Genomic DNA, 17,250 nt, shown 5'->3' with positions numbered 1-17,250 from the left:
ACTCGCCAGAGGCTTGTGGCCCCAGTGCCTACTGCTATCAGCAAGCCACCCTCAGCCGTCAGCCCCTGCAGGGATTACCTCAGCTCAGTGGCCTTTCTCAAAGCCACACTACCTGAAGAGGCCCATGACTGATGATAGATTGGGTAGAAAGGCCCAGTCATTTCAGCACAACACAGGTGAGCAGCTCTGAGGGGCCCAACTGCAGCTCCACAACTCCCCAGGGGGCTGACGGAAGCTGTCCCTGGACCTGCATTGCAGTTTAGCTTCTCCCTCTGCTCAATCCCATTTCCTTTCCTTCCACAGGGATTGATAAAAGGGCGCTCCTTAACACATCCTATACACTGAACTCCCATCTCGGTGCTTTGCAAACCAAATGTATGACATGTACAAACCAAAAGTTTAAAGTAGTACACCAGATTACTCCATAATAAAGCTGTGGGGAAGAAAAAGTCCAAGATAGACCAGTTACAGCCTATTTGGTAATGGTCAGTTACTGTGCAAAGTCTCTATGACGTTGGTACATGTTTTCACCAAAAAAAAACGAGTGATTATGCTCTTCATGCTTCCTGTTGGAAACAATGGAAATTCAGAATTTGTCATTGGAGGATTCTGAGGAGCATTAAATTTCAGATGTCACTAATGTAGTACATTCTAATGGCTTTAACTTCTGCAACAATCTTCATTAATGGCAATTTATTGTGGCCAAAAAGTTGGAACCATTACAATAGCTAACATCATCATGAATGGAAGTTTTATCTTCATTATAGCATGTTAACGACTGAACTCCCATTTATTTCTTGTTAAGAGAAAAGCAGCAGCAGCACATGTTTTTGAAAATATATATTTAAGTAGGGTAACTGATAATTTCAACCTGATCATTGCAAATGAACCCTAGAAAAATAGCTGGGAAGAGGAGCATACAATGAACAGAGCCCAGAAATGGTCCCGGATTATCAGTAGAGAGGTCCGACAAAATTTCATAGTACATAAAATTAGATTCCACAGAATTTTCTAACATATTCCAGATCTTTGAATATGCAACTAAATATTTTTCTCTCCCTAACCAGTTAAAAAAATGAGACTACTCTTTTGGATGGCTGTATTACTAGTGAAAACTATTTTTCCCATCAGAACACATTTCAGAATACAGTTAACAGGATTATAGGTGATTCTTAAATTGGCCTTATTTTGGAATGTTTAGATTTGTAGAAAATCTGCAGATGCTAGAGTTTGTTACACTTTTCCATTTCCATGAATGTTATCTTAAATTACCATGGTACATTTTACATATGTCAAAGCCAAGGAACCAATTAACTACACCCCAGACTTTATCTGGATTTTACTTTTAATCCAGGCTGTATTGCATTTAGTTGTCCTGTCTCCTTAGTCTCCTCCAGTCTGTGGCTTTTTCTTTGGTTTTGACCTTGGAACTTTGAAGAGTCCTGTTCACATATTCTAGAGATTCGTCTGTTTTTGTCATTAGATAAAGGCTATGGGGATTTTGGAAAGATTACCAGAGGTGAAGTACCCTTCTTATTACATCCTATATGGGGGAACAAGACATCACTGGTGGTATTAACCTTGATCACTTGGTTAAGGAAGTATCCGCCACGTTTCTCTATGAAATTACTATTTTCCCCTTTCCATACTCTATTTTATAGAACAAGGGTCCCCAAACCCTGGGCTGCAGACATTTATTGGTCCAGACTATTAGGAAGTGGGCTGCACAGGTGAGCAGTGGGTGAGCCAGCAAAGCTTCATCTGTATTTGCAGCCACTCCCCAGCGCTAGCATCACTGCCTCAGCTCCACCTCAGATCATTAGGCATTAGAGTCTCATAGGAGCACCGATCACTGGTGCCAGAAAGGCTGCGGACTGCTGCTATAGAAGGTAGTCACTGAGTCCAGCCCAAACTCAGAAGATAAGGCTCCACCTCCAGAGGGGAAACATCTACATATATTATTTGGAATTCTGTAGGGAAAATTATCTTTTCTCCCTAGAAATGACTTTCTAAAATATTTTTTTAATTTAAAAAAAAAAAAAAAAAGACTGAATATTTGGGATCTTTTTTATTTTTATACACATGACAAGATTTTACACCAAGAATAGTCAGTTAAATAGTACAAATTTACATTCATGAGGAATGTTAAAAAAAATTCAACTAAAAAACCCTCTTCTTCCTGTGACCCACAATCCCAACATTTTACAGTGCACGGGAGAAGGGGGCTGGGGGAAGCATCCAAAACAAGTCTCTCCCCAAAAAAATGACTTAAATTTCACATTCCCTCTCCACACAGGATCCAAATGATAAGAGTGTAATTTACAATTCATCTTTTTCAGCTGTAGATTTCTGTGAAAATAAAAATAAGAGATTAAAATATTTTAGAACCCACTACTCCAAGATCAATGGCCCCTGAATACAAATAATTAAAAATTTAAAACAGACTAATATTATTATAGTAAAGCTGAAGTAAATGGTGAAGAGTACAGAAGCACTGTGAGCTAAGAAAAAATCTGTTTAAAAATGTTTCAAGAATGTGTGACTAAAATAAAGGAATAAAATTAGTAGCAAGATCAAAATATACACTTTATTTAAAGAAGAGTGATTTACTCCAGCTTTTCAATTTGAGATGTCTATTTTTTGGCAGATTTCTGTAATTTCTGTATGTCACACAATTCTAACTGTGCCAGAACTAAGAACGCGAGTTCCGTTCTTAACGTGCCGTACCTTTGCTGTTTCTTCTTCTTCGTCTTCGTCTGTTCCGACATCCGTTTCTTCCTCCTCGTCTTGCTCTGTGTCATCTGTGGTGTCCTCGGTTGTTTCTTCAGGCTCTTCTTCGGGTTCTTCTTCGACCTAAGGGCAACATTTATGTGCCCATTAATGAATCTATTTTCATTTTGCTCATTTAAATGTTTAAGATCATAATTAACATCACAATCCTCTAATGAGAGTTAAAGATCAAGCTAACAAAGGGAGGTAAGACAAAAAGCGCTTAAAAGGAGAATTTGTTTAATTTCTAGTGTAGTATATGACACTGGAGATTTAAACACATAATGGATTACTTCAAAGAAATAGAAATTAGTCCATCTTGTCAGAGCTTAACCATGGGAAACCTATTTCTAAAAAGCAAATTAAACCTATGTAGGAATATTGGGGATACAAACCTTTGCATCAGGGTCTATGTTTAAACTGAGGCGAAGCATTCTTTCTATCCTATCTCCATATGCTTTAGTGTCTGGTAAAAGATATCCTGACCGCAGGGTTGCTGTTTCAAACAGAACCACAGCAAGATCCGCAACTGTTTTGTCATCTTCGTCTTCCTGAGATGGAAGAAATCACACTTGATTAAAAATGACAAAGGATTCTAGTTGAAATGATGGAGAGTACGGCTGTAACATCACTCACCTTAACTCGTCGAAGCATGTCTCTGATCAGTGGATGTCTGGGATTGATTTCAAATGTTTTCTTCTGGCTGGCATAATAACTGTTAAGGGTAAAAATGAACATTAACAAACATATTGAATTTTAGGGTCCATACATTTCCCTTATCCTACTACTGATTTTTATAATTACAGTGAACAGCTCTTGGAGAAATCAAGATGTACTATATTACTACATCATGCTTTCCCCTTTCAAAGGTAGATAGAAATTTATAATCTAGTTAGGGGATAAGACATTTAAGCTAGACAGCATCTTAGCCATTTTATTGTATAACATTTTACGTTGGTGAGTCGTGCTAATTTTTAAGTGTGTGTGTATCTATTTATTTTAATAAATGTATTTGTGAGAAGAATCCTTAAACTAGGCTTTGAGGAAAAATGTATGATGACTAGGTAGCAAATAAAAAATAAGTTATTCCAGGTGGAAAAGGAGAATAAAAGGAGGGAAAAAGTCATTTTCAAGGCCACTGATGTGACAATAAAATACAAACTTGTAATATGTATTTCTTAAAAAATAAAGGGTATCAAAAACCCACTTACCTTCAGCACTTGGACCTCGAGTTCAAATAATTATTAACTCATAGGTCAAGTTTTATCTTTTATTTTGTGGGGCATACTACCTGGGGGAAGGGTGTGGTAGTTAAAAAAGACTTAACTAATTTGAAAATGTTAACTGTCATTAACTTCACCTGAAACTACTACTATGATCTAAAAATGTAAGAAGTTTAGATACCAGGCCAAGCATATAATCTAATGCAATAATAAAGACACTTTATGTGTAACAGATTAAGAAAATTTGTATTTGTTTACAAAATACTATAAAATATGCCAAGAGTCCAAGACTTTTTCTTAATCTAATGCAGAAGGAAACCATTTGTAAACTTGTTGTCTACCTAATATACAGTAGACACTGATGGACACATAAAACACATCAGTTCTTTGTATAGAAGCTGTTCATCATCTTCCAAAAGAAGGCTGGACGGAGCTAACGCCTTGACAGGGACCTCCCCAAGGACACTTACTTCGTAGAGATGTCCTTGCCTGTTTGGTAGGCTTGTGCTTTCATGATTCTCTCCATGTTGCCAGACCACCCGTACTGGCTGGCCACCAGAGCGCACGGAGACTCAGTCAGACGCTGGGACACCACAGCCTTTTCAATCTTAAGAAACCAAAAATTAAATACATATAAGTATCAATAGTTAAGGTCATTCAGTAATTGTATTTCAACTCTTTAAGGATTAATCACTTAAGACCATAAAAAGGCAGGTCACAAAACTACCACACAGATTATTAGGAGACACTGTCATTTAACCTTAATTTTTCAGTCAGAAATACTTGAACACCAACTTTTAAAAACAAAAACTAAAACCTGAGCTGTAAAAATTTAAATTATTACAAAAGCGATATTAAACTACAGAAAACTTGCAATTATAAAGAAAAAAACCCCCAGTACCCATACAGAATAATCACTATTATCCTTCCAGTAATTTAATCACAGTATAAATGTCCCGACAAGTTTTAATGGTTACAAAGCAATCAGTTGCAAAGTTTAATTTGTTGACAAAACAATTTTTTAAAAAATCAGGTGCTAAAATTTTCGCGATTTCCAATTTCCAGAAGAATACCTTGTCCTTGAGGGCTTTATCTTTCATCCAATTGAGCAGGGGCTCAAATTCCTTCTCAGTTGCTTCACGACTCTCCTTAGTTTTCTCACTTTCATCAAACTTCACTCCTTCCTTGGCAACATTCTGGAACCTCTTCCCATCAAACTCAGGAAGGGCCTGAATGCAGTATTCATCCACAGGTTCTGTGAGGTAAATCACTTCATAGCCCTTTTTCAGAAGCCGCTCAACAAATGGAGAAGATTCGGCCTATAAAATTAAGGGAATTAAAGTTTTCTGAATCTAGCATTGGTATACTTATTTGTTGATCTCAGTAGCTACGCCTATATAGTAGCAACAATCCCATTTTACATGTGGAGAATTAAGAGGTGCAGAGAATATAAATGGCTTTCCTGTTAGTGACTGACCAGGCCTCATAACTACTATCGTTCAAGAGTTGGCTATGAATCCCCAGCTACGTGCCATGATCCCTGACAGTTGGAGTTAGTTCATCTCACCTCTTTTCTGTTGGACCCAGCCATGAAGTAGATTTTGTCTTGTTTCTCCTTCATTCTTTCCACATACTGGTCTAGACTAGTAATGTCACTTGGATGATGAGAAGACTGGAATCTAAGAAGTTTAGCAAGACGTGTTCGATTTGAGTGGTCTTCAATCACACCAAGCTTGATGTTGGTACCAAATTCTTTCCAAAAGGTATCATTGTATTTCTCATCAGCAATCTTCTTGATCATGTCCAGAGTTTTACGGACAAGCTTCTTTCTAATCACCTAAACGAAATTGAAGAATTGATTAGAGAACTTCTTTTCAAACTTTTGAGAACCTACTGTGTGAGGCAGGAGGAGAGCAGTGCCATCGCTGTCATTGCTATTTATCAAGAGACAGGGAATGGTGAGCACTCCTGTGTCCGGACTGAACAGAGAGAAAGCAGTCAGTGGAAATAGTCACAAGGTTGTTTCTACTCTAACCTTAGACCAGGTAGTAGCTATGTGTGTGTATATCTATGCATGTGTTCACTGTAAATTCTTACGATTTTTCTATGTTGGAAAATTTGTATTGTAAAACGGGGAGAAATAATCAGATTATCAAGATTTGAGAATTCTAGAATAAAATTAAGTTCTTCATCTGAAGCTCCAAAGACTAGCCTTGAAATCTGGTGACTCCACTAATGGAAAGTGTCCTCTGTGGCCCATTCAAAAAGCGAAACAGCCAGTCTCTTCCCAGAGACACTCACCTTAAGCAGTTTGTGTTGCTGAAGAGTCTCACGGGAAACATTCAAGGGGAGATCATCTGAGTCCACCTTTGATGGCGGAAAAAAGCTCAGTGAGTAATAAAAACACGGGAAAACAAACAACTCTCCCCCCAGCCCAAGTCACTACCAAATCCCCGTCTCAAACCCCTTTCCCCAATCTTCAGATACTTACAACACCCTTGACAAAGTTAAGGTACTTGGGCATCATATCATGGAAATCATCTGTGATGAATACTCGGCGCACATACAGCTAAACAGAGACCAAAAAAAGTCACTTTCTAGAAATCATACTTTCAAATTTTAAATTCAGTTTACATTACTTAGCCACCTACCTTAATGTAATCGCTCTTCTTAGATCCATATTCGTCAAACAGACCACGTGGAGCAGACGTGGGTACAAACAAAATTGATTTGAAGGTAACTTCCCCTTCGGCAGTAAAGTGGATAAAAGCCATGGGGTCATCGCTTTCCTATGCAAAGTTGGTACTGAGTTATTCAAGTGGCACAGAAAAAAGGCGGTGCAAAAGCTAAAGCAAGTAAGTGGTGCAGTTGTCTGGCATCTAACAAACAAATTCTCTTAACAAATAAAGGCTAGGGGAGGGCATGGAGGGAAGAAACCAAGACTGCAATTCAAATTGGCTAGACATAGTTGTTTTGATGATGACTGAAAACAACGTAACTCCTAAACTCAGAAGGATAAATGAGTCTAGGTTCCACATGTGTTGAGATACAGGATAGTAAAACTACCATCTTGTCTAAATGACAAAATCATATACAACATTTCAAGAGTGGACCAGTCAACCACAAAAAGTACTCGGGAACAGATTTCGCCCATGGAATCTAGACTATAGCTGTGGCTATAAAGAGATATGCAAATAGCTATAAAGGTTTTGAAGACGGTCAGTCCCTAGATCTGCATTACTCATTATTGTTCCCACATGTGGCCAGTCCAAATCAAGATGTGACAGCAACTGTGAAAAATCTCATTATTGATTATACATTGAAATAATATTATTCTGGGTATGTTGGCTTAAATAAAATATAAATATATTAACAATTAATTTTGCCTTTTTTTAAAAAATGTGGCTTCTAAAAATATTTAAGGTTAACAGTATGTGGCTCACATTATATTTCTAATACAGCTGCCCTAGATGAAAGTACCTGAATATACACCAGGACTTTAGAAGTTCATGGGAATGAAAGTGGAGGCAGAATCAAGGGAAGGTTTTTACGGGTAAAGTTTAAAGGCTGGTTGGATATTAACACAGGAAAACAAAGAAGGTTAAGTAACACATCAACAGCTGGAACAGAGTGATGAACGAACAATCATAGAATATTCAAGTTTTATCTAGCTGTTAACTAAGTCCATTAAACTATTCTATTTTGTAAAAAATTGCTGTTTGGGGAAACATTAACTTGAAAAAATCTTAACCTAAGCTAGTTTGGGATGCTTAAGAGTTACAAGAAGGGATCGGTAAAAGAAAAAAAATATAGGCAAGGAAACAGAGTTAGTAATTATTTATGACCTCACAGTAATTGTTTGATGTCGTTGTAAGCAAGCTCTTTAAAGATCACGTTAAAAGCCACTCAATAACATGACTGTTTTATGGGTTCTGTAGTGGAAATCACACACACATCTATGTTGGTAGTTCTCAATCTTTTTTGTAACACAGACCTTGGTAATCTGGTGAAGCCTATAGATTTCTTCTTAGAGTAAAAAAATTTTAAATGCTAACATAAAATACACAGGATCCAAAAGGAAACCAATTGTGAAGTAGTTATATAAACTATTTCAGAACATATTTTTGATCTTCTAAAATAATATTTACCTTTGAAAATGATTTGTAAAAAGCTTTGTATTCATCGTCTTCTACTTCTTTTGATGGTCTCTGCCATATTGGTTTGATATCATTCATGAGTTCCCAATCCCAGACAGTTTTTTCAACCTGAAGTTACAATATTTGATTAGTTTCTCCCAGCACTCACCAGCAGTTACACTAGTGGAAATCATAGCCTAAGGACATTTCAAGAGCATAGGAAGCACCAAAGGATAGCTCTAACGTATGCTTCCTGTCAAATGAATTGAAAATTTAAAAAGTCTTTCAACACATAAGACCGATTTTTAACACACACAAAAAGGTAATTGATTATCATTATAATTGATAAAAAGCCAATTAAGGTTTTTCACTGTTATTTTTAATTAGCTAAAACAGAAAATATCTGTTTTAAGGTCAGGAGGGGCTATGCTTATTATATTCCTATTTCATGACTTATGAACATCCAGCATCTTACAATAAATATTCCTCAAAACTCGGCAGCATTACTTCTATCTACCCTGCTACCTAAACAGGCCAGAGAACGAATTTTATAGTTAATATCTACCTGACAAAAGATGCAGAAAACCTAAGATTTTAAAATTCAAAACATGTCATAAGCCACCACTCATGAACGACATATGGAAGCCAGAAAATTCTAATAAAAATGACATGGGTTTGACACTTATACTTTCTAGAGGCAGAAAACCTACAAAATCCTTGTTTTTGAAAGATGGACTTATCATTTGGAAAAAGGTGACGTTTAAGAATTGAAGCCTGCTTCAAATCAGTCTGTGTATACTTTGGTTTTCATGTTTTCTCTAATGTATTCTATACAATATTTAAAGCAGGGAGATGAACCGGACTTACTTTTTTCGTTTTTGGTTTCTTTTCTTCTTCTTCTTCTTCTACTGCAGCTTCATCATCAGATTCTTCTTTTTCTTCTTTTGCTGTTTCTTCTTCATCCATGGGTTCCTCAACAGTTTCTGTCTGTTAAGTATTAAGTAAAAAGTAGAATTATAGTTAAACTTATTTAATTCCGACTTGATATACAGAATATGAAACATTATAGCTCAAAAATATAGGTCTTCTGTAAGAAAAGCGAGAATATCCTGAACCGAAAAAAACTTTACTTCTAAGTATCAAATATTTAAATGTGCCAAGATAATACATATAAATTTTAGCAATATAGATTTACCTTGCTGCTCCATACGTAAATAGGGAAGTTTATGAACTGTGAGTATTTTTTGACGAGATTTTTAATTGTATCCAATTCAAGGTAATCAGATGCTTCTTCTTTTAAAACAAGGCTGCAAGGAAAATAAGACATTTATTATAGATACCTCCATGGGTTAGAAGACTTGATTATCTAAACACCTTCATGACAATGCTATCAGGCAGCAGCGCTGTGTAACCCAAGATGTCCTGTTAGTCATGTCAAGAACGCTCATCACCCCTAAGGGTTTGTGAGCTGAAGATACCAAATATGGGTATGGTAAAGGGATGGATCTTCCTTGTATTCCCTCAAGTGGAGAATATCCTTAGTTCCAGGTAGAAAATGAAAATGTTCCCGACCTTCTAAATATGTTAGTCTTTTCACCTGAACTGAAATCTTAAGGTACCCCAAGAGGACAAAACACTGAAACATTCTAAAGAAAAGTGAAATTGTATGCACTCTGATAATCTAGAAATCAAGTGATTAGTATAGCTAGCAAACCCCTAACAAAAACCATGTTCCCTTAAAAAGGTTAGAAAATTATTCTGAACCATTGTTTCTATCTGCACCATCCATAACAGAGCCAGTGACATGTAGCTATTAACAAATTTAAAATTAGTTTTTTAGTTGCACTGCCATATCCAAGTACTCGAATAGTCACATGTGGCCAGTGGCTACCATATTAAGACAGTGTAGAGACAGAATATTTCCACCAGAGTTCTACTGAACAACAGCAATGGTTCAGCTAACACCAATACTGATAACTGTAGCATTGCTTCCTCTTCCTTACTGCCACTTCTGCAAACCCTTCTTCCACCCACCCAAAATAACAAATCGCAACATATTCTTAGACTATAGATCTGAAGGTCCTAAGAAAAAGCTGGAAGCTGAATCCATGACAGTGGTTAAGACTTGATGAGGAACACAAAGATAATGAGAAAAGGGCTGAAAGTTAACTTTTAAAAGAAAGAGAATATCAACAGTTAAGAAATGGGCAAAGGAAATAAAGAAAGATATACAGGGTCATGGAAGCTAGGTACTGAGTGGATTGTTTCAAGGAGTAGGTAGCAGAAAGCTATTTCTATAGAAAACGCAAGAGAAAAACTAAGAAGAAAAAAAGAAATCTATTGCTGGGAGCAATGTCAGTAAAAACCCTGAATCCACTGGACTTAGCAACAAGGATTACTGGTGACTTGTTCCAGTGGAAAGATAATCAAGGTGAAATACAGTGAGCTGAGGCATGAGTAAAAGGTGAAATGGCAGCAAAGGCATGAGACCAGAATGTGCTGACTTTAATGAAAAGACAGAGATATGTGGGTAAGAATGACTTTAAAAGACAGGATAGGAATTAATTTAAGCTTAGTCTCCGAGGAGTTAAGATGAGAGAAACAACAGATCACGAGTAGGGATGGATTAGCTTCAGGGAAAAATGTAGAATACCTCCCTGAGGTCAAGGACAGAAGAAATTTTATCAGTATTTACTGGAGGCTAATTTCATAATTGCATTTAAATCTCACAAAATCTTCCATATGGGTACAACAGCAGCTAACTTAGGGGTTAGAAATAGTAGGCAGGAAATCGAATTGCCTGATGGCTTCTATTTTCTTAGTCAAATATAAGATGAAGCATGTACATGGGGCAGGATCCTGGCCTCGTTACTTCCTTGCCTTCGCTTTGTTTTCCTTTGGCTGCTCTAGACTTTCAGTTCCTCAAACGGACCTTGTCTCTGAAACTTTTTTTAACATGTTGTGCTTGCTGCCCGGAATACCTGAACCTAACTTACCATTACCTCAGAAAGGCCTTCTGGTAAGGAAAGTGTCTTTTAGCTTCCTTCTTGGCATTTGCCACTCTGAAATGACTTCATGTTTTCCTTCCTTACTAGAATGAGCCATGAGAAAGCAGGGATCACATCTGTCTTATTCTCTTACTGTAGCCCTAACCCCTAGCAGATAATACACTCGAATGAGTATGTGTTGAGTGAACAGTAGGACTTGAAGGAAAAAGAACTTTTCCTTCTGCTTTGCCAGGGAAAGCAAAAACTGTTGTAAAGTTTGATTTACTGATCAACCATCCATGCTACCAGCATGAAACTGTCCTGATGACCTTATTCATTCATACGAATATTTGCCAGTCAATTGTTAGGCTCTGAGAACAGAGCACTCAAAATGTTTCCTTTCATAAAGCTTATATCCAGATATCTTGCCTGTCTCTTAGCACCCTAAAACATCGGCTCCTCTTGGGACATTGTTTTCTATCTCTTTCTACTTAAGAGATGTGACTTATCTACACTCTAACACCTAATGGGAGAGGACACTGGGGTGTAACTATTAGTGATGCCTCCTAATGAGACTGGGAGCCATGGATGTTAATAACAAAGGCAGGGAAAGGTAATTTGGGAAGAATAAATTAGTAAAAGACTAAAATGCAGTCATCTAATTAGCCTTCATTAAAGGAACATCTGTGACAATGAAGACAGGAAATGTTACCTTTGGGGTGAAGAGAATTGGTCACAAGTGATAGATATATGCTTCTTTCTTACTTGAATATTTAAAAACCCTTAATGTCAAGAAAACTATTTAAAACTGAGTGTTAAGAAAAATGTATATAAAATTGAAATAAGAAGAAAAATTGAGACTTTAGGCACATTTTCACTTGGCAGGACTGGGTGAGTCAATTGACCCCTGGGAAAAAAGGCAAAAAGCTGCCTACTTCACAGTGCTACTATATATTAAGCACCAAGTGAGACTGGGCATACAATCTGTCTCATCTATACAAACAATATTTGTTAGTTAAAATGAAGTCCAATTCAAATGCAATCATTTCTAATTATCCTCAAATGACATTTTCTTCCAAAGAAAATTGCTAACTCTCATTAACTTTCTTCTAGCTCTTTATCTCTACCTGTTCTATCCAACCCACCACAACCCTTACTACCACAGATCTTTAACATTTTCAATGGTCACCCGAAGAGCCTCCTCTAATGCAGTTCTGCCATCTTCTACACCAGGGGCCCTCCACCCTTGCGCCACAGACTGTTAGGAATGTGTTAGGAACTAGGCTGAGAGTGGGAAGGGAGCAAAGCTTCAACTGTACTTGCGGCCGCTCCCCAGCACTAACATCACTGCCTCAGCGCCACCTCAGATCATCAGGCATTAGATTCTCATAGGAGCACTGGTCCCTGCTGTTCTACACCAGAAAACTTTAATCTCATGAACATAATGTTCATCCACGCCTCTATCCATGATGCTCCCACAGACTGAGACTACTTTTCTAAGTCTTGCTTCCCTGGAAAACTGGGACCAAGCCACTGCTCTGCGAGGCCTCCAATTTGCCATCTCCTCTGGAAGGCTAATCCTTCTTATGCTATATCCCTCCATGTACAGCAGCCATCACAGCTCTTTGTGTCTGGCCCTTAGGAGGTCCTCAAAACATTTCTTCAAGTAATGAGAACAGTTCAATTTTCTTATTTTATAGGCAAAGAAATTAAGGCCCAAGAATAAGCTGTTTGCTCACTCAGAGAGCCCGAACTGGAGAATCAAGATCCTACGACTATTAATTCTTATTAGGAGTTAGTGACACTCACGTAATTGTTGTTCCACGTCCCAGTGTGTTTCCTCTTGGGTCAGCAATTACAGAAAATTCATTGGAGTCGGATTCCCAGATGTGCTGGGTGTCATTGTTGTGTTTTGATGTGACAATAACCTTATCTGCTACTAGGAAGGCAGAATAGAAACCAACACCAAATTGGCCAATCAACTCGGAGGTTGACTGGCCATCTTCTTGTGCCTCCGTCATTTTGTTTAAAAACTCGCTCGTCCCAGATTTGGCTATGGTGCCAAGGTTTTTAACCAACTCTTCCCGGGTCATTCCTACACCAGTGTCTGTGACATGTAGAAGGTTCTTCTCCTTATCACACTAAAAGCCAAGACAAAAACAAGATAGTTATATCTGCTTGATACTCACTGTATATCAAGTAAATTCTGAGCTATATATTGAAAATGACCAGCTTTGGGCCACCTCAATTCCAATACATGGAAAACCAAATTGAGATAGTTTCCTCCATGTAGTATATTATGGCCTTTTCAAAAAGTACACATCTTAAGTATAAACAACTTTCTTCATAGAGAATAATGTTAAGTTCAATGAATTTGAGAAAGTTATCAGCATAAAGAGCAGAGACTGGTCCAAATGTCAAAGGGCAATATAGACTAAACAAAACAAGTTATTTTTGAAGAAAATATTCAAGAAAAATAATATTTTGTTGTGCTTATTTTTTTGACAGAAAATAAAAGAATTCAAAACTTGAAGGACCTCTGTATTTGGAATCTGTAGTGGTCAGTGTTCCTCAGTGACTATTCCCTGCTATCTGCCTTCTAGAAACATAACAGGAATATACTTCCTCCATGGTTGAGTAAGGCCATATGACTAGTTCTGGCCAATGAGTTGCTAGTGAGAGGAGTGTGACTTTCAGGGTGGAGGCTTTCACTGATGTAAGATCTTCCAAGTTCTCTCTACACCATGGCAACTAGCTATATTCCAGATAGCAGTAGCTCCATCAGCCTGTGTCCTGGAATAAGGATGATACGAAGCAAAGGCCATACGCAGCCTGTGATGATTTAAGCCAGGGGTGGCAAACGTTTTTTGGAAAAGGGACAGAGAGTAAACATTTTAGGCCTTGTGGGCCATATGGTCTCTGTCACAACTACTCAACTCTGCCATGTAGCACAAAAGCAGTCACAAATGATACACAAGCAGGCATGGCAGTGTTCCAATAAAATTTTATTTATAAAAGCAGGCAGCAGGTTGGATTTGGCCTACAGGCCATATCTGGTGACCCCTGATTTAAGCCCCTGCGACTTGGGGGCTATCTATTACTGCACCATAACCTACTCTATCTTAACTAATATGAATTCTCTATATCCAAGGATTCTTTTTATTGTGGAAGAAAAATTGTTTTAAGCTTACCTTTATTTTGACTGTTAGTTCCTCATTTCCAGAAAGAGCATTTTCATCAGTCAGTGATATTAGCCTTATCTTATCCAAAGCGTCAGAAGCATTTGAAATCAGTTCTCTCAGGAAAATCTAAATAGAATCCAGATTTAATACGCACTTAGGTTAGCCACAAGATACACAAGACATTAAATTTAATGTCAAACTCATTTTATTTCTCCTCTGTACTCTGAAAAAGCACTTTCATCCCTTACACTTCTTATGATATAGAAGTGGCTTTACTCTCTTGGTAAAAGGAGGTATAGCTCTTACACAAAGAGCTGTAATGACTATAAGGGACACCTGAATAGTAGTTAACACTGTTCTACTAGTGATACTCAGGAGTGCAATACATGAGGCTTAGTTTATGTGATGGCCCTTAACACTCACAAGTATTTAGCAGGCCATGAACACATTTGGAGGGGAAAGAAAAAATGTCTGACAATCCCCCAACCCACCCTCTCACCTCAAGACACCTAGTAGCAATTCTTGTACACATAGTACTGGATACTTAAACCTGGCTAAGTATTTACTTGGAATTACTACGTAAGTATACTATAAAAGCAAACAAGTATGCTACCATACAGAGAAAAAAATATATTTGCTTACCTCTTTATTTTTATACAATGAATTGATGATAAGTTTCATCATTCTGTTTACTTCAGCTTGGAAGGCAAACTTTTCTGATTTCTCTCTAAGCTCTCTTATTTGGGATGCATTTAATCCATCCAACTGAATAGCTTCTTCCTCTCTAAGAAAATAAATTTGATACACAAATATTGCATTGCTTAGTTTCCTACAAAAATATAGGATCTGTGATGAGAGCACAGTGACTACAGGGTTAAAAATGTAAAATGGAGACCTTTATAAAACAATACCAATCAACTATCTCATTGTTATTTTACCACAACAGGTCACCTTTAACATCAAGTTAGAAATATACAGTTTTTTAAATTGTCAGAAAAATAAACCCAACTTTCCTCTACTAAAAATAATACTCATTTATGTTCCCTCCATGGAACTGTCCCTTTAGCCTAGGAAGCTTTGGCCTCTAAGGGTCTATAAAACTTTAAGTCCTAAGAGGCCAAATTTTTAAAACACTGTTCAATGGACAGAATTCCTCCTTTTAAAGTTACAAACTGAACATGCTGAGTACAAAACCAACTGAAAGTCTCTTCTAAAGTGATAACGCTAATATTCTGCAATGCGGTTATCAAAATAGTTTTCAGAGGAATTCATTAAAGTTTAACCATTCTTAAGGGCAAGTTAGAAGATATTTATGTGTGCACATGCTTGCTACATTTTGTCTGAACATTTTTTAGGTATTTAATTTCGGGGTGTTACACTTCATCTGGACCTTTGGAGAAACAAATGAAGCCACTGTACACCACGGTTTTCACAAGAGCTTATCTGTATTGTTTGAAATGAACACAAACCTCTGTACTACTTCATCATCTGTCCTTGAGCCTTCTCTGCTTTTACCCAGATCCTCTTCTACTGTACCATCCACATCAACTTCATCATCAGCTCGCACTGACCCTGAAGGAAGATTTAACACCGAAAACGTCTTAAACATTGTTGCTGCTTCATGTACTTCTCAGAAGGAATACAAATAGAGCAAGAGTAGGGGTTGCAAAATTCAGTTGGTAAATATGGGAGGTGGAGATGGGAGAAAAGTTCCACTGGTTTAAATATCCAATGTAAATACGGGGTATTTAAATTTACATATTATTTAAGTGCAAATACTAAGGTTCCCAAGTAGGTTCTAAAATATGGAGGCAGCCATTACTTCTAAAAAGCCATCCTCTGATCCTTTATAAATAACATTTATCAGATTTGACACCAGGCCTCTTCTGCATTCACACGTGTTGCACGCAAGCCAAGACAAGGCCTCCAAAGTGACCATGTCAAAACTTAGGCCTTCAAATAGGATTCATGCAGCCTCTGGCAAGGGAAACTGAAATGTGGTCCACGAGCCAGAGAAAGGGAAAAGATTTTAGGATGTTAAGAAGCTGGAGCAAAAGTGAATCAAGCACGCTAACAACGCCTTCCCGGTGACCCAGGGCCCTACGCTCCCAGGACCAGCACCTAAGAAAGGAACGCGCGTTCGCGACGAGTCAGAAGACGTGGGGGGCGGGGGTCCTCAAGCGCAGATGGCCAAAGGTTGAGGCGCGTGCAAAAGTTCTTTGGACTGAGCACCCGCAATGCTCTCGGGGGAGCGAGAGCTCGAGGGGGCCCCCCCCGCGAGGTGGTTGAGACCTCCAGGTGCGGATACTAGAGCTGTAGGAGATTTAAATAACTTCGTTCTTTTTAATTCCCTGAGAAGGAAGAGTAAAGGAAAGACCCTGAACCTCTTTCGAGGAAAGGCGATGGAGCCCTCGGTCCAGCGAAGGTTCTGTTATCCCCCTCCCTGACTCAACGCCCCCAGAACCTTCGAGAAGAGGCCGCGCTTGAGGACGGGGGGGTCGTCTGGGGGTGCCCGCTTCATTGGGATCACTCACCAAAGGTCAGCAGCACGCAGCAGAGGCCCAGCACCCACAAGGCCCTCATGGCGCGCGGACGGAAAGAGCCTCAAGTTCCTTTTGATGGTAGGAGCCGCCTCCGCCCCGCCACCCCTGGGTTCCGACGATCAGACCTCCAGCCGTGCGATCCGCCCACTAGTCCCCAAGCACGTCGGGCTGCTTTTCACCCCACTTCTTGAGGGCGGGGGACGGGAAACACGAACTCACCAATCGTACCGCACCACGCACCCCCTTTAACCAATGGGGACTCGGGGGGGTGGACCGCAACTCACCAATCGGAGCTGTCCAGGTGCGGTGCCTGATGCCCGAAGCGTGGCTCCGTCCGATTGGTCACCCTTAGCCCCTTTTGTCCAATCAAATGGCTCCGCGGGCCCCTCTCACGCGGGACCGCCCCTTTG

The 17,250-nt window shown here is 38.7% G+C and overlaps 1 protein-coding gene across 1 annotated transcript; it reads right to left on the bottom strand.

The window, feature by feature from the left end:
- Window positions 1-2,053: 2,053 nt before the first annotated feature.
- On the bottom strand, window positions 2,054-17,024 carry HSP90B1 (heat shock protein 90 beta family member 1). Its single transcript, XM_016127000.2, has 18 exons — window positions 16,832-17,024; window positions 15,767-15,869; window positions 14,940-15,081; window positions 14,307-14,423; window positions 12,925-13,256; window positions 9,324-9,435; window positions 8,996-9,115; window positions 8,141-8,257; window positions 6,644-6,781; window positions 6,484-6,561; window positions 6,294-6,359; window positions 5,560-5,829; window positions 5,066-5,311; window positions 4,463-4,599; window positions 3,406-3,484; window positions 3,165-3,320; window positions 2,728-2,853; window positions 2,054-2,349 (listed from the first exon to the last, which is right to left on the bottom strand). The coding sequence occupies exons 1-18, from the start codon at window positions 16,878-16,880 to the stop codon at window positions 2,320-2,322; spliced, it is 2,418 nt and encodes an 805-aa protein (XP_015982486.2). The 5' UTR covers window positions 16,881-17,024; the 3' UTR covers window positions 2,054-2,319.
- Window positions 17,025-17,250: the final 226 nt, after the last annotated feature.

This window comes from Rousettus aegyptiacus, unplaced genomic scaffold (assembly GCF_014176215.1).
Source record: "Rousettus aegyptiacus isolate mRouAeg1 unplaced genomic scaffold, mRouAeg1.p scaffold_m13_p_2, whole genome shotgun sequence".
NCBI lineage: Eukaryota > Metazoa > Chordata > Mammalia > Chiroptera > Pteropodidae > Rousettus > Rousettus aegyptiacus.
This window is presented reverse-complemented; position numbering and strand designations above follow the sequence as displayed.

What these genes read in the sequence shown, in the direction of transcription:
- HSP90B1 (XM_016127000.2), bottom strand. Translation starts at nt 16,880, where the DNA reads ATGAGGGCCTTGTGGGTGCTGGGCCTCTGCTGCGTGCTGCTGACCTTT. An exon ending in CTGCGTGCTGCTGACCTTTG is followed by an intron (nt 15,870 to 16,831) that starts GTGAGTGATCCC and finishes ATCTTCCTTCAG; the next exon opens with GGTCAGTGCGAGCTGATGAT. An exon ending in GGCAAGGACATCTCTACGAA is followed by an intron (nt 3,485 to 4,462) that starts GTAAGTGTCCTT and finishes TACCCTTAACAG; the next exon opens with TTATTATGCCAGCCAGAAGA.